Here is a 22,554-nt window from a genome sequence, read left to right as displayed (position 1 = left end):
ATATTTTTAATAAATTTTTGTTTTAATGATTACTGATGTTGTAGAGTGTATGGAGTGTAAAAGTGGGAAGGTGGGAAAGTGAAAAAGTATTAGAAAAATAAATCATATATTCTCTCTGTCTTAATATGTGTGTAAAATACTAAACTTCAATCTTTGTGAGACAGAGGGAGTAGTTAATACATGCATGAGAATATGAAGCATTCTCTACCAAAAAAAGAAGAAGAAATACGAAGCATTTAATATACTCTTAGAAGTAATTATAATTATTGAAAAATTACAAGTGTGAGAAATAAGACAAAAATAATTAACAATAATTACTTACTACTAATAAATGGTACAATTTGTCCATGTCAGCTTATATTTCTAAACTAAAATTTCACCCGCGGTACACCGCGGGACTAAATTATTGTATTTTAAAATAATAATTTCTAATTTATTTAGTCTTCAAATTTTTAATTAATTACTTTTTGTCTAATTAATTTACAATTTTGTTTAGAATTTTTTTTCTTCTTACGTTTTATAAAGTTTATAACCTAATTACATTAAATTTGTTATTAGATAAAATATAAAATTCTAGATTTGTTTTGTTTTCTAGAATTAAACAAAGGTATATGCCTATATAGTAGTTAGTTTATATTTTTATGTGTTTTTTTTTTTTTTTTGGAATATTAAGAATGTGTTATAGTATGTGTAATATTTTGTGTTCATATATTAAATAATTTATAAGTTTATTTTCAAAACTATGATTACAAATCTATAGTATATATGAGATATACTAATAGTTTTAGTGTTGGTTCTATATTCCAAACCCACCATGCTAGGCGGATCAGGCAACATATTCAAAGATTTTTAATCCGCAAAAACTCATCATATGAAACCCGTTAAAATAAAAATTATTTTTAAATATGTAATACAAAATAAAAGTAAATCTGTGAGCAAGCAATATCTTTTATATTTTATTGTTATTCTTTGAATAAGATATCAAATTGAATGGTAAATATGTTTGTTACCTTTTAAAATCATACCGTTAGTTTTTTTGAATGATATATTTTATTTTTGATTTTGAAGATATATTTTAGGAGGAAATCAATGCGTTGAGATCAAAAATATCGGCCACGGATCCTCCTCCAAGTTCAAAAATCAATTTATTTTTTGGTTAGACCGATTATTTAGGAAATTTGTGTATAGAGAAAATATTGTTTTGTAAAATTGAAAATTAGTATTAATTAAATAAATTATAAAATTAATACTTAATGTTAAGGTGAGTTGTTCCAATTGTTTTGGAAAGTTATTTAGGTGGAGAAATCTTGTTTTCAAAAATAAAAACTTAATATTAATTAATTAAATGAAAAACAAATTAAGAATTAATGCCAATGACAGTCTTGTAAATATGTGGCAACTTCAGGATTTATTTGCTAAATGTACTTGGAAAATGTATATATAGATTACTCCCAAATTTCCACGTTAGCAAACAATCAAAACATTATCGACACATTTTAACATCATGAATTAGGATTATAAACCAATTTAAAAGTGCGGTTTCCCATGAATTTTAATCGTTTCAGTTTTTTTTTAATCTTTTCCTGGTTACTCTTTTATAAGTTCATCGTGTTAGGATCTCATAAGCAAGATTCTCTCCACATCTCCCGTAAGTACATCATTACAATTTTTCTCCCCCTCCTCAACATAATCAGTTTTGGCTTTCAATAGAAATCAAATCCCCAAAAGCAAACAACAATGAAACACAAAATCAGGTAGTGTTTTTCTTAGAACTAATAAGGAATAAGGAGTTAGTAATTACATATATAGCTTTACTATACTAACTCCTTATAAGAACCTCATCTTTCTCACCAAATGATGGAAGTTGATCGGTTTTTTACTTCATTAGATTTTTGAATTATTTCACTTTTTGTTTCTAAATGGTATGGCTACAGCCATTGTGCCCCCTGGCGGACAATATAGAGAAAGTTTCACCGGCCGTTCAGTCACTTTCATCTTCTATTGAAGTATTTATTAGCGGTTGTTAGACGACAGAGCATGCAACAAATAAGAAAAACTGTGCTGATGTTAGGATTACGATTGAGAAATCAAACACATTTTATGTGCTTGAAGAACCATCGAAGAACATCGAATGGTATGACTACTGTTCCTTCAATTATTTCTCTAATATGGTGAATTATGATTATCTTGCATTTTGTTAGTCAAGCGATCTTTCGGATCGGTAGACGATGCAAAGTAGATCTCCGATGATTCCGGAGGGTGATCTTAATTTTGATGGCGAGGTGGTTGTTGAGATTTGATAGGAACATAAACCCTGGAAAGAGTAAAAGGTAGTTTCATATTTATCGATGTACTTACGGAGTTACGGGAGTCAACTTATGACGATTAACTTTCCTGAGAGATGTGGAGAGTCTTGCTTTTAAGAGTTATTGAAGGAATGGTAGAAAGCTGAAACGTTTAATTAGACTTAATGAGAATCTCCATTTTTCTTCGTTGAAACCTTGCAACGTTGCAACGTTGTTTGTTTTCCATGTTTATTTGGACGATTTTGATTTATCATTTCTTGAAAAATAAACGATAACATAGTAAAATAATTCATCATTGCTTTGGTCATTTGCTTATTTAATTTGCTTATGTGTAATGATTTTAAGCGATAACATATCTCTTGATGTCAGGAATAATAAGTATTCGGAGGGACTCCTAGATAAAAGGTTTGAAGTACAAAAAACTGACCGGTTAGAACCATGACTGAAAGAACAAATCTCATATTTGATGTTTTGTTTTTCCCGTTTCAATCCAGTACTAACACACATTTTTTAATACGAGAAACAACCTGTTACTTTTAGACACTAACAATGACGTATACTTGATTTCAGCTCGGAGAAGAGAGAGGGATAACTTTTCCATACACGTATAGACACCATCATAATTGGTTTCCAGCATCCGCAAAAAAAAAAAAAAAGAAAAAAAAAAAAACATCTGAAAGGTAAGTGCTCATTGCTCATACGGGGATAGAGTTGACATAAAAATGAGAAAAATCAAAACATAGTCATATTCTAAAATCTATAATAATTGATTTATGCTTATGAAAAAAAAAAGTTTAAAAAAACTATCGGAATTCAAAAAATATATGATATCTTCCTTGCATCTATGTACCTACTCTATCGCATCGCAATATAAAATTTCGTCTTAATTAACACTATTGAAATTTTCATGCTCTTCTTTTTCGCATAAATGAGGTGAACCACAAGCGTATATTCGTCTTGCAGAAGTAGAAGCAGAGAAAATACTACATATTTACTCTGTAATTGGTTTCATATCTTTGTTTTTTCCATGAAATGGGCTTTCAAACTTAATTACATATATAATAATTTCCTTGCGGAAAGAGTAACTCCAGATCCCTTATACCATCAATATAGTACTTTGAAGCATGTGTTTACTCTGATTTTCAGTGAGAAATTATATGCCTAGCGTTTGTTCATAACACCAACTTGGACCAGAGCAATGCCATTTCACCTCCTCAATTGTGATGCATAATTGACCTTAGCAATGACATCTCAGTTCTTCAGTTGTGGTGCATAATTGACTTTTAATACTCCCTCTGATATTCGTTATATACTTTATTGATTAATTCTTTTAAATATATGACATCCTAGCTTTGTCTTCCCGGTTCCTTGATAAAATGAGACATGCACATAAACAGAACTGAGCATGCAATTGTGGGAGTCTAGCACCACAGCAAGTGACAGCGAGAGACGCACCATGTCTCAAATACCGTTTAACTACATGAAAAAATATCTAACATTGATAAGTCTTACTACCTATTTCAGAATTAGCATATCCTGATATTGATCATATTGTAAGTATAGATGGAAAAACAGAATTTCATTAAAAAAAACAGTCATTAAAAATCTTTTTTCATAAAATTAGTTTACAACCCACGCATAGCGGATTAACTACTAGTACAATATTAAAACATATCTGTTCTAATAGAGAGGGTATAATAATTTTTAGTGATTTTTGAAATATTAAATAGCCTTTTTAAAAAATAAATTTTTTTGTCTTAAGCCGGCAATATTGACAATAAAGTCAAGGATGTGTGTGCAACTAGACACAATCATCAGCATACATCCTTAACCATCACGATATATATAATCCTAAAACCTTACAAAGTTCTGTAAATAACAATGCCAAACCATAAAAAATACAGAAGATTTTAGGGGAAGCCCACCATAATATGTCAACAAGGATGAGTGCACAACTAAAACCCATCACCAGCATCGTGTAATACATCCTAAATGTCTTTCCATTGTTGTCAATCCAAGGGACGATCCAAGGGACGAATTCGCATGCATCTAGAAGCAATCCCATAATCATGTGAAACCTAAAGTAATGAGGCAAAAATTCTTTCTTCACCATCCACATGAAGCCTAGGCAGCAATAGACCATGAACAACCTATTTTGCAGTCTGTTTGCTGCTATTGGGGTGATTGAGTTTTCATCTTCAGATGCTCTCACACGCCTTGGTATTCTCCGGTCAAGGAAAAAGATATGGGTAGACGATGATGAAGATGCAAAGTGATTTGCTGCATATATTCTAGATATTAGAGTTTGCGGTGCTATCAAACAAGCACGAAACATTAGTAAATAATCATATGCTAATACCTAGAAGTGGAACAATCTGTATCTGTCTTGAGATTCTTGATGTTGGAAATGAACCAACAACATTGGAGACGCACGCTCTAGTTGGTTTCAAGTGTTTCTTTAGCCATGGACTCTGATGATTCCTGCAAAAATATGCAAAACACACAAATGTATTAATTAATTAAAGACTGATTCAACGTAACTGAGGATTTTTCCTTTCTCAATAATTTAAGATATATAGTGATGTATGGTCATAACTAGTGGGAATATAAATATAGTACCGAGTTCGAACCCTAATTATTTTGTCGCAACACCTTTTATATACTACTATTTTGGTTTTAAAAAAACACCTTTATATTATATATGAATAAATATGTATATATTACAAATCCGATGAGAAATACCAAAAATCAACTGATGCATACAATGACGAAAAGAAGAAGCAAACCTTAATTACAATCAACTGAAGAAGCAGAAAATAAAAATCAAAAGAGACGAATAAAACCTCGGAACGAAGAATGAAAGGGAGACACGATCCGTGAAAGTCGCCAAACCCTGCATAATTTACTCGGCGGCTCGAGCTTTCGAGGCCTTAAGGGTTTTCTTAATTTTTCAAAGCTAAAAAGATTGGATTGAAATATATATATATATATATATATATATATATATATATATATATATATACAAACCCTAAAGACACAAGAGCACAGGTCGTTGTCCAAACTCGGAGCCCTAAATTAAATGGGCCGCAAAAAAAGGAAAAAATAGACGAAAAGCTTAATAATATGAACGCAATAAAGCTTAAAGCCTTAAACGATGCTCTGGTAATGTTGGTGTTAAAATGAGTAATCCGATCAAATTCATTTGGGTTCAAAATTTATAACATAGCCCTTCTAAGCAACTAAAACTTGATGGATTAGGGTTTAATCATGGCTTTTCAGTGGAAGTACGAGAACGGGAAGAGAAGAGAAGTTCTGTTTTTTGTTTGATCCAACGCAAGCGCCTTTCATGCCTATACCCTCATTCGGAACTCACACCATAGATGAGTACTATGAACATCTTCTTCTTTATTAATTTCTTAAGAAATAGTATCATTTATTGTCATTCAAAATAAGAAAAGGAAAAGTTATGGACCAAGCCTGATACAATTATAAAAACGTAACGTTCAACATAACCCTAGCACACTAAGGTTATAAAGCCATTTACAAAACAGTGCCACTCTTAAATTATTCTTGCAAGATCTCAACCCACAAATAAAAAATAAAAACTATTTCATCAGCAACTTAGGCCTGCGACTTGGCAAAGATCTTCTTTGCGAATTCAGCGAGCTTTGCAGTCTCAGGCATGACAGGTTTTACAGCGGGACCGTTACAGAATAGCTCAGCCCATTTGCATAAAGAAGGTGTCTTGGCCTCATCATCAAGAAGTTTATGGCTAGCTGCTAACTCGGTGACTCTCAACCAAGCCAAGAAGCTCCCGAGGAAGATGTCGAGGTAACTGATGTTGTCACCGTTGAAGAACGGTTTTCCTTTGCTGTAATCGATGAACGCCTTCTCCAGAAGCGCATTCCCTTCTCCTTCAGCTTTTAAATAGAAAGTTACTCAATATTTCATTATTGAGGATTCCAAAATGTTCTGTCAATTAACTAAACCGGTTCATGGGTTTACAGATTTTGGGTAGGCAACAACATTAGTTAGGCAGTTTCCGAACCGGGGAGACTCCACAACAAATTTACCAACTTTTACATCGACCTGAAAGTGAAACTAGTCGCAAAGAATTCTCTCTATTAATTTTTAAAACAAAGTTCACATCTTTTATGGAATTCAGGAAGATAACAAAGATATTATGAGGATCGGGTTTTGGACCTTGCTAACACACACAATAGGATAACAACCTAATTTGAAACAATAATTTAACGTTAAGACCATTTCACTAAATAGATTTTTAGAGGTATAAAAAAGGATTTTATTGAAGGATAGCTAGAAAAATTATTGTAAAAAACGTTTTAGGTGATGCAAAGCTCACCATAATATAAAGTCAACAAGGAGGTGCGTGAAACTATACACCATTCATAAGGATACATCCTTAACCATCATAAGAATCCTAATAACGTACAAAGTTCTTTCGATATTATTACCACAACAACGCCACAGAAGACGAGTATGGGCAAAGACCACCAATATATAAAGTCACCAAGGAGGTGTATGAAAGTAAAACCCATCACCAGCATCGTGTAATACATCCTAATTAACCTTCCATTGATATTAATCCAAGGGACGAATTCGCATGCATCTAGAAGCAATCCCATAGTCATGTGAAACCTAAAGTAACGAGGCAAAAGTTCGTTCTTCACCATCCATATGAAGCCTAGGCAGCAATATACCATGAACAACCTGTTTTGCAATCCGTTTGCTGCTATTGGGGTGATTGAGTTTTCGTCTTCAGATGCTCTCACACGCCTTGGTATTCTCCGGTCAAGGACAAGTATATGGGTAGACGATGATGAAGATGCAAAGTGATTTGCTGCATATATTCTAGAAATTAGAGTTTGCGGTGCTATCAAACAAGCACGAAACATTAATAAATAATCATATGCTAGTACCTAGAAGTGGAACAATCTGTATCTGTCTTGAGATTCTTGATGTTGGAAATGAACCAACAACATTGGAGACGCACGCTCTAGTTGGTTTCAAGTGTTTCTTTAGCAATGGACTCTCATGATTCCTGCAAAAATATGCAAAACGCACCAATATATTAATTAATTAAAAAAAAGACTGATTCAACGTAACTGAGGATTTTCTCCTAACTAGTGGGAACACATATAGATATTATCCCCGAGTCCGAACCCTAACTAATTTGTCGCAACACCTTTTATATATTTTGTTTATAAAAAAAACACCTTTATATTATAAATGAATAAATTTGTATATGGCAAAGCCGATGAAAAATACCAAAAAAACAACTGATGCAAACATTAATCATAATGACGAAAAGAAGAAGCAAACTTTCATTATAATTAACTGAAGAAGCAGAAAATAAAAAACAAAAGAGAAGAATAGAACCTTTGAACGAAGAATGAAAGGGAGACACGATCGGTGGAAGTCGCCAAACCCTGCATAATTTACTCGGCGGCTCGAGCTTTCGAGGCCTTAAGGGTTTTTTTTATTTTCTTCAAAGCTAAAAAGATTGAACTGAAATATATATTATATATAGGGTAGGTCATTTGTCCAAACTCGGAGCCCTAAAATAAATGGGCCGCAAAAAAGGAAATGTAGACGAAAGCGTTTGTACGCTGGATCGGAAGAGGGCCATTAGAGAGCATGTCCAATGGTATATACATATAGATTATACTCGCCAGGCGCACGTTCTCTATTAGAGCATGTCCAATGGTATGCATATAGCCAGCCTCATCCCCTACCGCCCAAAATTGGTATCCCTGATTGGACACCTTTCAACCATTCTTCTTTTTTTTGTTGCTTATTTTCAAATAATTAAGAATGGAGTAGGAAGAAATCACCTGGTGGAGCCAAATCCACATAAGAACCTGCTGCTGAAATCAGATCATTGCTTATGAACCTATACAAAAATCAATTTTAACATTTTAAGAATCAAATTACAGAAGCAACACAAAATAAAGAACGAACCAGGAAATGAGGAAACAAAATAACACTAATACCTGTCACGGATAAGTAATCTACCACGGGCCGTGCCACGTTCTTCAGACTTTGGATATTCCTCTGATGCCACAAAGCTATAAGGCCAACTTTCAACCTCAGCCATCATCTGCATATTAACTCATTTAAGTGTGTCACAAATCTATTTTTGTATACAGCAAGTGGGATGGCAATTTGCTTCTCTCGTACCTTTATCTTAGCATCGTCCCATAAGCAAATGTTGGATGAGGCGATTAAGTTTTTGAATGACATGCCGTCTTCTGGATGTCAACCAAATGTTATTACACATAACATAATCCTGAGGAGTATGTGTAGTACCGGGAGATGGATGGACGCAGAGAAGCTTCTTGCTGATATGCTTCGTAAAGGCTTTTCACCAAGTGTTGTCACTTTCAATATCTTGATTAATTTCTTGTGTAGAAAAGGTTTGCTTGGGAGAGCTATTGACATTTTGGAAAAAATGCCTAATCATGGATGCCAGCCGAACTCTTTGATGATGTTATTTTCACTACTTTGATTCATGGTCATAGTAGGAGTGGACGGATTGATTTGATGAAAGAAAGTTATGAGAAGATGTTAAGTAGGGGTCTTCAGCCTGATCTTGTTCTATATAATACTTTAGTAAATGGCTTTTGCAAGAACGGGGATTTGGTGGCTGCAAGGAAGATAGTTGATGGGATGATTCTTAGAGGTCTGAGGCCTGAGATAGGGATTGTAGCTGACTTGGCCTCTTACAAATCACTAGTTAATGAGATTTACAGAGCTTCAAAAGATCACCGGAACAGCTAACATCCGACTCTTTGTTCCTAGATACGTACGACCAAATAGGTAATACTCGGAAAGAGCTCTATAGTTCTCTCCTTTATTTCATTTTTTTCAATGTTTTTATAAGCTTTGATTAGAGTTGGAATCTATAATGTTTCAAATTGTATGTTTCACTTTATCAAGTGGAATATGGATTCATGTGGCATGTAGTAGATTTTAAAATCATTAAGCATTTAGTATTGTGTTGGTGAGTTGGCCCTTAACTTTTGAGTATCTACAAGGTTTGGCCACTATCCAATTTCATTACTAATAATGTGATGTACTTAATTTGTATAGTTGTATATATGATAGCCCTCTCATCTTTGTGCCTAGATAAGTTGCATTGAGTGTACTTTCGAAGAAGAAGGCACACAGCTGAAGCAGAGAAGAGTGGAAGAGTGGAAGGCACGTGTGAAGAATTGTGAGGCGGCTAAACTTGTAACACAAGCGATTGGGATTGTCTATAAAGTGTATCAGCATTTGTTGAAGTTGTTATGTTGGTTCTTGTTTGTAGATCAGTCATTATGAGACTGTGAGGGAGGATAGTTTTTTGGAGAACTATCTCTCTATGTTTGTAGTTGTTAATATTGATATTCTTGTTGTACACACTTGTACATTGTATACCAGTATTGTTAACCAACTTGCTGTCTAGTACTTGAGCATTCACATCCGGATCATTTCGTTTGAGAGATTTATCCCAAGATACAAATTATTTTATTAGAATAACATAATATACGATAATTTACAGCAATGAAATGTGGTCTAGCTACCAACATTAACGCAAAATTCGTAGTCCTAGTACTTGACACACACCATAAATGAAAATGGAGAAGAGCAATTTATTAATTGTACAATACTTTTAACTGAATTCAATCCTCTGAGTAAATCGTTTCTGTTTCTACGGGGAAGGTTGAAGGAATATGGTCTTCTATTTTCTAGACGGCGACAACTCTTTTAACCTCTTTAACAATCTCCTCTATAAAATCCGCCTCAGAGCTGCAAAGTATATAACATATATAGATTAGTCTGCATATATAGTTTCACGGAAGGAAACGATATTACAAAAGTGAAAGTTATCGAATCAGTGAAAGATGTTATTTTATGGTGCTATGTACTAAAAAAATGAGTTACAAATCAACAGTTACATTAATATGAACTATGAAGACTCTTTAGACATCAGACTCTTACATTCACAGTATGGACCAGTTTCATGGCAGATTAGACAGAGAAGCATGAAACATGTCGCATCAGATTATTATTAAGGATAAACAGTAATATTGTACGTACCTGTTGTCGCGTAATGACAAGCCCATCTTGTCAGAGACAGACTCCAAAGCTTCCTTCCATGTCTTGATTTGTTCACCACTTGAATTCTTAGCTAACCTCCAGAAGTTACGACCGAATTCAGCTTTTTGGTATCTTACAGACTCTGCCTTCACCTTGAAGAAGATGGGAACCACTTGTAGTTTGCGTTTACCAGCTCTTTTCTTTATCTTGGCTAGCTCGTTCAGGCACCAGCGTGACTCTGCGTACCTTTTTGAGAATATAGTCAGAGCCATCCTCGACTGTTTGATCCTCGCAAAGAGATGCTTGCGGTGTGTCCCCTTCTGTTCGTCTTTGTCTATGAAGAAGTTGATTCCATGTCTTTTAAAGGCGTCAACAAGGTGGCTCACGAAGCTGCAGCGTAGCTCCTTTCCGCGGAAATTGATGAACACTTGGTTATGGGAGTGCGTGTGTTTGTGGTCATGGAGGAGACGAGATAAGGTATTCCATGTTGGTATCTTGCTTTTACACGACTTTTTCATGTTGGTGAAACTGAAATTTGAGTTTGAGCAATGAAGAACGGTTGCCTTGTTGGGTTGTTCCATTCAGTTGCATGTTGTATATATATAAGTAATGCCGTAAGGTTTGAGTATAGAAATATAAATTATGTTTTTTTTTTTAAAAAAAAACAATATATATACCTTTGATCCCAAGAAAGAAGAATTGAGCACTGTGGAAGTCTCGTGCCTCAAGGGCCACAGCACAAGCATGCCTCGTGCATTTCTTATTTTCTTCTATATAAGCATGACTAGGCAGGCAATTGAGCTGTAAATCTCTACCTATCCAATTTTGATAGAGCAATATTTGGAATAACAAAAAAAGTCGTCTATCTTATATTTTATTGAGTGGGTATTGGAAGAGCAACCAAACTCGATGTATAGAAAGAACGTTTGTTATGTATATATTGTCGTCACCACAACACAAGCGGCCTACTCTTATAAGTATATAATATAGAAGAAAAAGAAATAATAAAGAGCCATTGCTAATTAAAGACTTTTCTCTGACTTTCTCTCCCAAAACGCAATCTTCGTCTTTCTCCAATCACCTGCGTCGATTTCGGCGTAGGCCGTCACCGCCCCTCATGGGCAAAAGCAAACACAAAAAGAAACCCTCCGGCGATATCTCCACTGGATCCGCCCATCCTGCCTCCTCTCAATCGCAATCCTCTTCATCTGCCCCGCCTGAATCTCCAAACTCAGCTGGGGAAACTTCCATCTGCTCTCCGGTAATTGAATTGCCTGGCATCAATAATGAGTCAGCCAAAGATAAAACAATTGGTTCCTGCAAATCCAACAACCTGGTGGATAAAGTTGCGGCAATCGAAATCCCTAGATCCCCAAAATCTAGAAACGAAGCTACAGTGACCAACGTTTTGGCAACTGTACCTCCGACTGCAAATCTGGGTGTAGATGAAGCGCAAACTGTCACCGCCTCAGATCCGACCAGGGCAGTTCCACCTCCTGGAGCTCCCCGCACTAGTGACGACCAATCCTGGAAGGCTTTGGTTGCCGGTAACTCGATTCAGCTTGAGAAGAAAGGTACCCCTTACACGCTTGAATCTGGTGAAGTATGTGTTACTATCCCAAATTCGGTCATTGAAAAGAATAAGAAGGCATGGGATAGCTTCATATTAGGGCAGTTCTACGAAGAACCCCCTGCTAGAGGTGCAGTCCATGCTATAGTAAATGGGATTTGGAGCAAACAGCGTCGAGACATAACAGTCTCAAAACTGGAAGGGCACTCGTTTCTGTTTAGGGTTCCTTGTCCGAATGCGCGGAGGAGAATACTCAGCCAAAGTCTCTGGCAGGTGGACGGGCAGACAATGTTCGTAGCCAAGTGGACCCCAGACATCACCCCAAGAAAGCCTGAACTGACCCTGGTTCCGGTTTGGCTTGAATTTCGTGGAGTTCCTCTTGAATTCTTCAACAGGGAAGGGCTCGAACACATTGCAGGATTAGTTGGACATCCGGTATATCTTCACCCGCACACAGAAAAGCTAACTAACATAGAAGTCGCTAAAGTCTACACTGTTATCGACCCTCGCAAGCCTCTGCCAGAAGCTGTTAATGCAAGGTTCGAATCCGGACAGATTAAACGAATCCAAGTATCTAGCCCATGGCTGCCGTCTCTATGTAGTCATTGCAAAAAAGTAAGCCACACTGTATCCCGCTGTACAAGTGCCCCACCCTTATGTACGCTCTGCGGCTCGGTCAAGCATTCCACGGCGAATTGCCCTAGAGCAAAGAAAGAAAAACAAGCTGGTAAGACACCTATTCAGAGTCAACTGCCTATTGTCGAAGTAAATGCCGTACCCTCTGCTGCAAACAAAGTCAAAGCCATATCTGCGACCTCAGTACCTCCCTCGAGTCATGTACTGAACAAGCCACGACAAGCTGAGGCTCTTGCTGGCGAACCAAGTAACAGAAAGTTACACTCTAGTAAGGAGAACAACTATCTTCCTCAGAAGATCTCCAAAGACTATCAGCTGAACCTTGATGAAGGTAAACTCTGTGTTGACTTCACTGCAAGCCTATTCTCTCTTCTGTCACCAAGTGAGAAGTTGGTTAGAGAGGAGGGGGAACTGTCAGATAATGACTCTATTTCCGGAGATGATGACAATCCTGATGAGGACTCTGACCGCTTCCTCAAGGTCATCTCCAAGCGGCTGAGGAAGAAGAAGGACTCTCGAGTAAGGGCTGGAGGCCCCTTAAACCTCTAACCCAATATTTCATTTATGGATATTTTTTGTCGTAATGTAAGAGGCCTAAACGACCCTGTAAAGCGGAGAAGCCTAAGAAAATGGCTAAAGGTTCATAAACCTCTTTTTGGCGGTGTAATAGAAACTCATGTAAGACCGGAGAAAACCCATCGTTTTTGTTCTTCTGTGGCTCCGGGTTGGTGTTTTGCGGATAATAACGACTACTCAGACCTTGGGAAGATCTGGGTAATCTGGCATCCTACGGTAAAGGTGCAAATTTTGTCTAAATCACTTCAGATGATTGTCTGTTTGGTGCAGTTGCCTTTTATGCAGAGGGAGATAGTTGTATCTATTGTTTATGCGTCTTCGAGCAGTGGTGAAGAGAGGAAGCTTCTGTGGTCAGAAATTCAAACTCTTGCAGCCTCACCTGAGCTTCTGAACAAACCTTGGACTGTTCTTGGGGACTTCAATCAAGTCCTGCATCCCCACGAACACTCAAATCCACTCTTCAATACGTACACCAGAGCAATGCGAGAAATGAGTCAAGCCCTAGTCAACTCATACCTCTCTGACCTCCCGTATTGTGGTAACACATACACATGGTCAAACAAGCAAGACTCCGGTGTGATCACGAAGAAGTTGGACCGTATCTTGGTAAATGGCGACTGGATGTCTGCTTTTCCGCAATCTCTGGGAGTTTTTGGGGAACCAGGCTTCTCAGACCACAGCCCTTGTTGTCTCTTTCTAGATATCAACAAGCCGAAGATCAATTTGCCTTTCAAATTCCTGACCATGTTGAATCAACACCCGGATTTTGCACCCCTTATCCAGTCATGGTGGACAGCTCTAAACTTTGATTGCTCAAGAATGCTGAAATTCTCGAAGAAGCTGAAAGAACTCAAAGCAGCTATCAGTGATTTCAGGAAAAATAACTACTCAGACTTGGAAAAGAGAGTGCTCCAAGCTTATGAGGATCTTCTTGCCTGTCAGCAAATCCTGCTAAGTGATCCATCGGACCAAGCAATGCAAAGAGAAAAACAAGCACATCAAACCTGGTGTTTATTGGCAAAAGCAGAGGAGACTTATTTAAGACAGAAATCAAGGATTTGTTGGCTTGAAGAGGGTCACAAGAATTCAAAGTTCTTTCACAGGGTGGTGTTATCTAGACAAGCTCAGAATCAAATCCTCTTTCTCACTGACGAAACTGACCGTATCGTCGACACAAAGGTAGGTATCCAGAACTTAGCTGTTGAGTTCTTTCAGAATACCCTAGGCTCCGGATCAAACGCAACACCCCTTTCTGTTGAGGAGCTCCGGCAGCTTCTTCCTCAGAGATGCTCTGTACAGGCCTTACAAGTCCTTTCTGCTCCCGTAACGCCAGAGGAGATCAAAACAGTGGTCTTTTCCCTTCCGAAAAACAAGGCCCCTGGACCAGATGGCTACCCTGTAGAATTCTTCACAGCTCACTGGGAAGTTGTTGGATCTGATCTCATATCTGCGGTTTTGGAATGCTTCAATTCCGGTTGTATCCTCAAGCAATGGAACTCTACCATTCTCACACTCATCCCAAAATCGCAAAATGCTTCACGGATGTCAGACTTTAGACCAATTACCTGCTGCAATACGATATACAAAGTAGAATCAAAGCTTCTGGCTAACAGGCTAAAGACGGTTCTGTCTGAGCTCATCGCCAACACCCAGTCTGCATTCATCCCGGGTCGCCTCTTGGTTGAAAATGTGCTATTAGCTACGAAACTGGTTCAAGGATATAATCAGAAGAATATCTCTCCAAGGGGAATGCTTAAAGTGGACCTCAAAAAGGCTTTCGACTCTGTTAACTGGGAGTTCATTATCAATACGCTGAAGGCACTGAACTTCCCTGGGCATTTTGTCAGACTCATCACTGAATGCATCACGACTCCTCGTTTCTCAGTCTCTATCAATGGTGAATCATGTGGCTTCTTTAGGGGTGCAAAAGGTCTTCGACAAGGTGACGCCATATCTCCCTACCTGTTTACTCTGGCTATAGAGGTTTTCACGCAAATCCTAAACAGCTCATACAACAGAGGTCTCATTGGTCATCATCCTAACGCTGAAAACCCTCAAGTAACCCACCTGGCCTTCGCGGATGACATCATGATCTTCTTTGATGGTCAAAAAGACTCCTTGGATAACATCACACGGGCTCTCCAAGGTTTTGCTGATATCTCTGGACTCTCTATGAATAAGACAAAGACGGATCTGTTTGTTGCAGGAGTGAACCAAACTGAAACCAATAGGATTGCTTCCCTTGGATTCAGCTTCGGTTCACTCCCTATCAGATATCTGGGCTTGCCGCTTATGCACAGGAAGCTGCGTGTAGCAGACTATGGGCCACTGATTGACAAGATTACCTCGAGATTTACTAGTTGGTCCGCCAGAGCACTCTCATATGCGGGGAGAAGGGAGTTGATTTCAACAGTTATATATGGTACGATAAATTTCTGGGCATCAGCGTTTATTTTACCAAAAGCCTGCATCAGACAAGTGGAGAGCCTATGCGCTAGATTTCTTTGGTCTGGGGATATTACAAAGAAACCCCACGCAAAAGTAGCCTGGAAATTGATATGTCTACCTAAGGAGGAAGGAGGTCTGGGTCTACGATGCTTCTCATTGTGGAATAAAGTCCTCTGTCTTAAGTTGACTTGGAGGCTGTTCTCTGCAGAAGACTCGCTTTGGGCAAAATGGCTAAGAAATAATAAGATCAAAGATGGGGTCTTTTGGCTGATAGATGTTAAGAAACAGACATCCTGGACGTGGAAAACACTTCTGCAACTGCGTCCCCTGGCAAGTCGGTTCTTACGATCTGAGGTGGGAAATGGGAAACAGGTAAGCTTTTGGCATGATTGGTGGACGCCGTTTGGGCTGCTCATCAACTTCCTGGGACCAACGGGACCAAGTCAAACTGGGATTCCTTTACACTGTTCTGTAGCCATGGCATGCTCTCCGAGGTCATGGAGGCTAAGACCAGCTCGATCGCCACAAGCAGAGCAACTACACATTCACTTAACAACAGTGCCGCTTCCAGCTTCGACAACTGAACCGGACTCTTTCCTCTGGCAAATTGAAGGTGAGCGATCAAGCACTTTCAATATTCAGAAAACCTGGGAGGTTCTCCGAAACAGACAAGGGGCCGTAACCTGGTCAAAGCAAGTCTGGTACAAAGGAGCTATCCCAAGGCATGTGTTTCTTCTGTGGATCACCCATCTAGACCGACTCCCAACGAGAACTCGATTGGCGACCTGGGGAATGCAGATCGATACTTCTTGTTGCATATGCAGGCTCTATCCTGAAACCAGGGACCATCTATTCCTTCATTGTGACTATAGTGAGGTGTTATGGGCTGAGGTTACAAAACGGCTAGGGTACAGACCCTTTGTGTTTCAAACGTGGGAAGCTCTTTTGGCTTGGTTGGATTGTTCAGACGCTATATCTACTCAAACATTAAGGAGGCTAGTTGCACAAGCTGTTATTTACACCTTGTGGAATGAAAGGAATAACCGGCTGCACAATAACGACTTCACACCAGTACATATACAATTCAAGGTTCTGGATAGACAAGTCAGAGACGCCATTCTCGCAAAGGGTCATCGGAAAAACTTCAAGGATCTTCTGGAACAATAGTTGAAGCACCTGTAACGAGTAATTTTGTACACTCGTGTTTTCTTCAATTAGCCCTTGCTTTTCTAATTTTGTTTGGCAAGGCCTATTATGTATATCAATTATTGTAGTACCCTACAATCCTTTTCTTCAATGAAAATTCACAAATTTTCAAAAAAAAAAAAAAAGTATATAATATAGAAATAACGTCCTTCTTTTGTAAAAATGTATCTCATCGGATCTTTAATTTGCTTCGAAATTTCATATGACCAACTGTACAAATCCGACTCACGAATGACACAAGTGTAGAGAGCCTCTCGAGAGATTTTATTTAAGCGTTAGAAATTATGGCTCTTCTTAATTACGTCATCCGTGAGTCGGATTTTGAAGAAATATTATTCTGTTCTCATTTTCTCCAACGTACGGTACGTGGAACATATACTATATTTATTCGTGTGTAGACTTTAACGTACCACAAATTAATCCTCAATACTCCATCCATACCCACAACCTTGAGATTTACTATTCTAATAAATAAGTAAACAAAAACAAGACGAAGACTTTTACTCCACTATAAAAGTCAGCGGAGTAACCACTATTAATTTGAATGTACGTATTTAGGTAAAATAATATATTCGAGTAGATTGTAATAAAATGATAATTCAAATATTTATTTGACTAAATTTATCTTACCATTTGGCAGGATAAAATATTTGTATTTATCTACCTAAGTAAAAATGTATATTCGCCAACACTGGCGCTAACGAGAATTGCCTATAATTTAGTGGGCCTAAGGCCCAATGAAATGTGAAAAAACGGAAGAATCGTAAATAAGAAAAAAAGATCACACAAATCTCGAAAAGAAGAAAAAAAAGGAAACAAAAAAACGACAAAAATAGAAAATATCGAAAATGCGGTGAGATAGAGATAGAGAGAGAGACTCTCATTATCGTGCTGCGTAGGGCTTTTGACTCCCTTCCTTCTTCTTCCTTCTTCTCTCTTTTGCTTGTAGCCACTCTACACAGTCCACACCTACTTCTTACCCCCCCCCAAAGTATACGCCTTTCTCTACCTTGAGATCGGCGTCAGATCCTCCGCCGCTTCTTCTTCTCTTCACTATTCTCCCCCGGTCAGTCTTTTTGTACCTTTCTCTCTATCTGTTTGTCAGTATTTGTGCGGTTGTTAACAATCTTAAAGTGGATTTTTTTAGATGATGGAATCCGGCGGTGGTTTCGTGGCCATGGAAGAGAGGATCTCTCCTGGTAGTTTCTTCCAGTTTCCACTTTCTGGATTCCGTGCTTCTCCCAATCGATCCCCTTGTCCTCCCTCTGATCGTGACAGGTTTCTCCTTCTTTCTCCACTTCTTTTATCCACTTTTGTTTCTCTGTTCATATGAATCTGTGTGAGCTTTTTTTTTTTTCATTGTGTGGATCGGTTTCTTATGGACTTTGCTGCTTTACTTAAGCATTTTAAGTGTCTGCGTGCTTGTGATTGGTCCCTCTGATTGGATTGAGTGTTAAAAAATATGATTTTGTTCACGCAGATCCAATTTCTCAATCATAGGCTCACCTCAAAATGTCGCCTTTTTAACAGTTTTACTCCATTTGCTCACTTATTAGTCATTCTAAACAATGAACTCTAAAGGGTTTTAACAAGAACGCTATGTTTTGGAAATGAACTTACTGATGTATTTTTGGAAGTTTATTTTTACATTTGAGTGGTGTGACGACTTCAAATGTGAACCACTCGATTGTGTTGTGTCGATACAATACACACAAATGTCAGCGTCCAGTGAAACTTACGTTTTTGTTTTTAAACCTTCTTATTTAGGTACTTGACTGAGTTATTGCAAGAGAGACAAAAGTTGGTTCCTTTTTTGCAAGTTATGCCAAATTGCTGCCGACTGCTAAATCAAGGTGTGCTATCTTGTAATGCTATATGCTTTTAGATTTTCAGTATTTTCTTTCAGTGTGTACTGGGTATGAAGAGGATAGTAGAAGGAAAAATGTATACATGCGAATTTGTATTCTCTTTTATCCATTCTTGGCATTTAAACTAGGAGACTGAAGATCCCCGTGATGTTCAACTGTTACAGTTTCTTTTGTATGTTTGCTAAATTGCCTACATTGCTGACGTCTGTGCAGAAATCAGGAGGGTCTCTAGTTTTCCTGATCTTGATAGATATGAGCATGGCAGTCCATTTAGATCGCTTGGTCAGCCGACAAATGGAAAGCTTGATTTAGATGGATGGTCGATGATGCAAGCTGAGGTAAGCCACTGCTCATGCTGAATTATTATGGTGTTGTTAACAATTTTGTATTCAAGAGTAGGCGTTATTGATATTAATTTTGCTTTCTTCAGGAAAACTGTCACCTCCAGAGAGCTTCTCCATTTCGTTCCCCTGCCCCAGTGGGCTGGGTTGGGATGCCTGGACTCCCTAACCCACCCATTGTGAAAAGAGTGATCAGACTTGATGTGCCAGTGGATAAATATCCAAGTGTAAGTTTTGAATGTTTACCTATTTATGTTATTCTAATTGGCTTGTTCTAGAGTTTAATTTAAATCCATTGAACGTTGCAGTATAATTTTGTTGGACGGATTCTTGGGCCACGTGGAAACTCCCTGAAAAGAGTTGAGCTAGCAACCCACTGCAGGGTGTTTATTAGAGGGCGAGGATCTGTGAAGGATACTGTCAAGGTATGGCTCTTTGTTTATTGATTCTCTGAAGGATTCCAGTTTATAGTCTTTTTTTTTATCGCAAGTGTAGATGAATAAATTCTTGCAGCTCAAAACTTCAATTTTCTCATATGTTTTTACCATTCAATCAGTTTTATAGCCATGTGTTGAATACAAACAATTTTCTTAGAGTCTTTAGCAGCAATTTGTTTCCTTTTGTGTATAAAAGCTTGTGTGCCACTGTCTTTCGGCATAGCAACTTATAATTATTGAAGTAATGATACATTTTGCTGCATCATCAGCTACTACTCTTGTTTACATTTGTAGGCCTATACAGGAAATTAAGTGTTTTGAGTTTTAGGCTCTCACAACTCTCATCTAATAACATCATCTGAATAGCGAAACTTCTGATTCATTTCTTCTGAGTATTAGATTTTCTCAGACATTAATTATGTAGCATGCGGTGTCAAGGCTAATACATTTAGTTCTTTACTTCCCTGCAGGAGGAAAAACTAAAGGGTAAGCCAGGGTACGAGCATCTCTGCGAGCCACTACATGTACTGATCGAAGCCGAGCTTCCAGAGGACATAATAAACTCTCGATTGGAGCATGCAGTTCATTTCCTCGAGTCACTCCTGAAGCCAATGGTACATTACTATCATAAAATTGTAAACATATTATATGGTTTTGTTACTCCGAACCTTATGTTCACATGGTTTTGGTTCTTTTCTCTACAGGACGAATCAATGGATCACTACAAGCGAGAACAGCTGAAGGAGTTAGCTGCTCTGAATGGTACACTAAGGGAGGAGAGTCCGAGTCCGAGCTTGAGCCCTTGTCTGAGTCCAAGCATGTCACCTTTCAACAGTAAGCGTGCCAAGACTGGACAATAAAGATTTGACCTGAAAGATGATCAACGTTTCTTTTCGCTGCATGGTCGTGTGGGCAGGGCAAAGGCTCCCTATGCATTGCCCATCTATCCCGCGAGGTGACATTGTTCTTCTAAGTTCTAACGTTTGGACTTCTCAATTAATTTTTTTTGTCATTAAGTTTATTCTTTATTTTTGAAATTTTTGTTGGTTAGATGAGATGACCATTAACCAGAGGGTAATAAACTAATAATGGTGTTTAATGAAATGTAATCTCGTTTTCAATCCTGTAACCTTTATTTAAGTTTGAAACCCCAACATTAATTTCATTTGAAGTTTTAAAATTTCTCCATTTGGCCTCTGGTTTTGAGACTTAAGGTTCAGATTCAGCCTCTCGAATGTTGTTTTGTACCCCAAGTTTTGTTTTCTTTATGCCTTGATGACATTTTATGTTTTATCGTTCTTTATAAGTATGTCTACAAACGAATCTCTTTGAAACTGCACACCCTATATATGTATTCTTCACAATACCTCAAACTCAAAGCTCATTCATACAAGTTCCCTTGAGTACTCACTTTTTAATAAACCTGGCTTAATCCCAAAAGAAGAGCAAGGAATCACTTACTATAAAGACGTATAAGGAATGGTATAGTAATAAGTTGTACAACATTGGACCTAACAAAGCTAAACAAGTAGAGAATTCCACAAGTTTTGATAGTTTATATTCCAACGAGAAAACAATCGTCTAGAGAGGATAATGATGAATTGATGATGATGATCAGTGACAAGACAGCTACATCAGTTACCCATCAAAGTGTGCGTATATTATATATACTTGAAATTTAAATGCCCATAAGTTCCACCTACATGATCGGACAAAACGAACACAAACATACATGATGAGGCCTTTGTTGACAAATTGGCGTTTCTAATCCCGAAGACCTAATTCAACCTCCAGTTCATCATCTTCCTCAAACAGCTTCAACAGTCGAGCATACTGCTCATCTCTTTTCTTCTTCTGCCATAGCTTGTATAGGAAGAAGGAGAAGGCCGCCACAGCCACAAATCCGAACAGTACGAGGATTACTTTTGTGCCTGTTTTGCTAGAAGAGGAATGGGATTCTGTCTTAACTCCTGCTTTCGTATCCTTGGAATCACCTGATAGACCTGCAAATATCATATCGGAAGACTTAGTAAATGACATCTAAGCATGTACACAATCTAAACTCAAATAGTTAGTATGTTTCTCTTATCTTCGACCAATGGGGAGCAACAACTACACACATTGACAACATATAACAATATCTCTGCAACAAGCATTTACAGAATCTTACGGGGTAAGCCAATGCCTACTTCTTTAAAAGCACATGAGTGTAGAAATAGCTAAACAGTAAAACTTCAAATGTCTGAAACTAGAGACAGCAAAGAGATTCAATGACTTTAACCATAAACTTGGTAATACATGTCTCATAACTCAAATGCAGCATCACCATGATATGTACAAATACCATTGCCCTAGTTACAAGAAATAAAAAGCAAGACAACCTCTTCAAATCAGGGTTCGCATTTAGGACAAGGTAAAAACACAATCTATAAACTATAGCGAAACCAAACACACTAATTGAACAGTAACATATTATTTGCTTATGTTAATAAGCACAAAATTTAGTAACTGTGTGGCGAAGATCTAGAAAGAGCCGAGGTTGAGCTAAATCTCGCGAAATCAAAACCTAAATCCCCAACCGAACATTAGAAATCCGATGATTCTAACCAAACTGACAGCGAAAACTGGCCAATCTAAGGGAATTCGAGGATGAAATCAGATTAGATCTGAAGAAGACGAACCTAAGACGAACTGCAAACCAATCGAAGCGAAGAATACCAAACGCCGCCATGCTAGACCATTACTTCCAGAGAGCTCTCTCATCTCTCTCTCTCTCTCTCTGTTCGCAGGAGAAAGACGGATCGATCTTTTTTTTGCTGGCGGTGAAGAAAGAACAAATACTTCTCTGGTGGGTAGAACAAAACAACTTTTGATGTTGAAAAATTAAAACAACTATAGAGATTATATGCCTTGTAGTAGTAAAGAACAATTCATTTGATTTTTTTTGGACCAACCACTATATTATTAATTAATGGATACAAGATACCAGTACCTTATAATTCTTTTTATATATGAAAAAAAAAGTGAGATAATTAACGAAGAGAAATCAATTTCTTATATTTT

At 37.7% G+C, this 22,554-nt stretch overlaps 5 protein-coding genes, 1 long non-coding RNA gene and 2 pseudogenes across 6 annotated transcripts; 2 read left to right on the top strand and 6 right to left on the bottom strand.

Moving 5' to 3' along the window:
• Nucleotides 1–4,140: 4,140 nt before the first annotated feature.
• LOC147923301 (protein TIC 20-IV, chloroplastic-like) lies at nucleotides 4,141–5,205 on the bottom strand. The gene is made up of 3 exons (XM_087495225.1): nucleotides 5,150–5,205; nucleotides 4,666–4,787; nucleotides 4,141–4,586 (listed from the first exon to the last, which is right to left on the bottom strand). The coding sequence occupies exons 1-3, from the start codon at nucleotides 5,203–5,205 to the stop codon at nucleotides 4,141–4,143; spliced, it is 624 nt and encodes a 207-aa protein (XP_087351351.1).
• A 722-nt stretch (nucleotides 5,206–5,927) lies between these two features.
• Nucleotides 5,928–6,727, bottom strand: LOC104759135 (glutathione S-transferase U17 pseudogene; annotated as a pseudogene).
• On the bottom strand, nucleotides 6,586–7,829 carry LOC104759134 (protein TIC 20-IV, chloroplastic-like). The gene is made up of 3 exons (XM_010482098.2): nucleotides 7,707–7,829; nucleotides 7,247–7,368; nucleotides 6,586–7,167 (listed from the first exon to the last, which is right to left on the bottom strand). The coding sequence occupies exons 1-3, from the start codon at nucleotides 7,760–7,762 to the stop codon at nucleotides 6,737–6,739; spliced, it is 609 nt and encodes a 202-aa protein (XP_010480400.1). The 5' UTR covers nucleotides 7,763–7,829; the 3' UTR covers nucleotides 6,586–6,736.
• A 347-nt stretch (nucleotides 7,830–8,176) lies between these two features.
• LOC147923300 (uncharacterized) lies at nucleotides 8,177–8,536 on the bottom strand. Its single transcript, XR_015586949.1, has 3 exons — nucleotides 8,508–8,536; nucleotides 8,321–8,427; nucleotides 8,177–8,220 (listed from the first exon to the last, which is right to left on the bottom strand). It is a non-coding gene; the product is annotated as an uncharacterized LOC147923300 (long non-coding RNA).
• A 1,455-nt stretch (nucleotides 8,537–9,991) lies between these two features.
• On the bottom strand, nucleotides 9,992–10,990 carry LOC104759133 (disease resistance protein RBA1 pseudogene; annotated as a pseudogene).
• Nucleotides 10,991–11,526: 536 nt separating this feature from the next.
• Nucleotides 11,527–13,164, top strand: LOC147923299 (uncharacterized). Its single transcript, XM_087495224.1, has one exon. It carries the CDS (start codon nucleotides 11,527–11,529, stop codon nucleotides 13,162–13,164), a length of 1,638 nt encoding a protein of 545 aa, XP_087351350.1.
• A 4,464-nt stretch (nucleotides 13,165–17,628) lies between these two features.
• On the top strand, nucleotides 17,629–20,671 carry LOC104755164 (KH domain-containing protein At1g09660/At1g09670). Its single transcript, XM_010477505.3, has 8 exons — nucleotides 17,629–17,911; nucleotides 17,993–18,123; nucleotides 18,613–18,698; nucleotides 18,927–19,051; nucleotides 19,144–19,281; nucleotides 19,363–19,479; nucleotides 19,962–20,105; nucleotides 20,196–20,671. Exons 2-8 carry the CDS (start codon nucleotides 17,993–17,995, stop codon nucleotides 20,349–20,351), a joined length of 897 nt encoding a protein of 298 aa, XP_010475807.1. The 5' UTR covers nucleotides 17,629–17,911; the 3' UTR covers nucleotides 20,352–20,671.
• Nucleotides 20,672–21,027: 356 nt separating this feature from the next.
• On the bottom strand, nucleotides 21,028–22,384 carry LOC104755163 (uncharacterized). The gene is made up of 2 exons (XM_010477504.3): nucleotides 22,173–22,384; nucleotides 21,028–21,494 (listed from the first exon to the last, which is right to left on the bottom strand). The coding sequence occupies exons 1-2, from the start codon at nucleotides 22,252–22,254 to the stop codon at nucleotides 21,256–21,258; spliced, it is 321 nt and encodes a 106-aa protein (XP_010475806.1). The 5' UTR covers nucleotides 22,255–22,384; the 3' UTR covers nucleotides 21,028–21,255.
• Between the last annotated feature and the right edge of the window lie 170 nt (nucleotides 22,385–22,554).

This window comes from Camelina sativa, chromosome 17 (genome assembly GCF_030686135.1).
Source record: "Camelina sativa cultivar CO46 ecotype springtype chromosome 17, ASM3068613v1".
Classification (NCBI taxonomy): domain Eukaryota; kingdom Viridiplantae; phylum Streptophyta; class Magnoliopsida; order Brassicales; family Brassicaceae; genus Camelina; species Camelina sativa.
The sequence above is the reverse complement of the archived record's forward strand: the minus strand, read 5'-3'. Positions and strand labels throughout refer to the sequence as shown.

Excerpts from the sequence above, each read along its gene's own strand:
- LOC147923299 (XM_087495224.1), top strand. The coding sequence starts at position 11,527 with ATGGGCAAAAGCAAACACAAAAAGAAACCCTCCGGCGATATCTCCACT.
- LOC104755164 (XM_010477505.3), top strand. The coding sequence starts at position 17,993 with ATGATGGAATCCGGCGGTGGTTTCGTGGCCATGGAAGAGAGGATCTCT. Across the intron at positions 18,699-18,926 it reads CTGCCGACTGCTAAATCAAG|AAATCAGGAGGGTCTCTAGT; the intron begins GTGTGCTATCTT and ends ACGTCTGTGCAG. Across the intron at positions 19,052-19,143 it reads GGTCGATGATGCAAGCTGAG|GAAAACTGTCACCTCCAGAG; the intron begins GTAAGCCACTGC and ends TGCTTTCTTCAG.
- LOC104755163 (XM_010477504.3), bottom strand. The coding sequence starts at position 22,254 with ATGAGAGAGCTCTCTGGAAGTAATGGTCTAGCATGGCGGCGTTTGGTA. Across the intron at positions 21,495-22,172 it reads TGGTTTGCAGTTCGTCTTAG|GTCTATCAGGTGATTCCAAG; the intron begins GTTCGTCTTCTT and ends TGATATTTGCAG.
- LOC104759134 (XM_010482098.2), bottom strand. The coding sequence starts at position 7,762 with ATGCAGGGTTTGGCGACTTCCACCGATCGTGTCTCCCTTTCATTCTTC. Across the intron at positions 7,369-7,706 it reads CTTTCATTCTTCGTTCAAAG|GAATCATGAGAGTCCATTGC; the intron begins GTTCTATTCTTC and ends ATATTTTTGCAG. Across the intron at positions 7,168-7,246 it reads ACAGATTGTTCCACTTCTAG|CAAATCACTTTGCATCTTCA; the intron begins GTACTAGCATAT and ends GAATATATGCAG.
- LOC147923301 (XM_087495225.1), bottom strand. The coding sequence starts at position 5,205 with ATGCAGGGTTTGGCGACTTTCACGGATCGTGTCTCCCTTTCATTCTTC. Across the intron at positions 4,788-5,149 it reads CTTTCATTCTTCGTTCCGAG|GAATCATCAGAGTCCATGGC; the intron begins GTTTTATTCGTC and ends ATATTTTTGCAG. Across the intron at positions 4,587-4,665 it reads ACAGATTGTTCCACTTCTAG|CAAATCACTTTGCATCTTCA; the intron begins GTATTAGCATAT and ends GAATATATGCAG.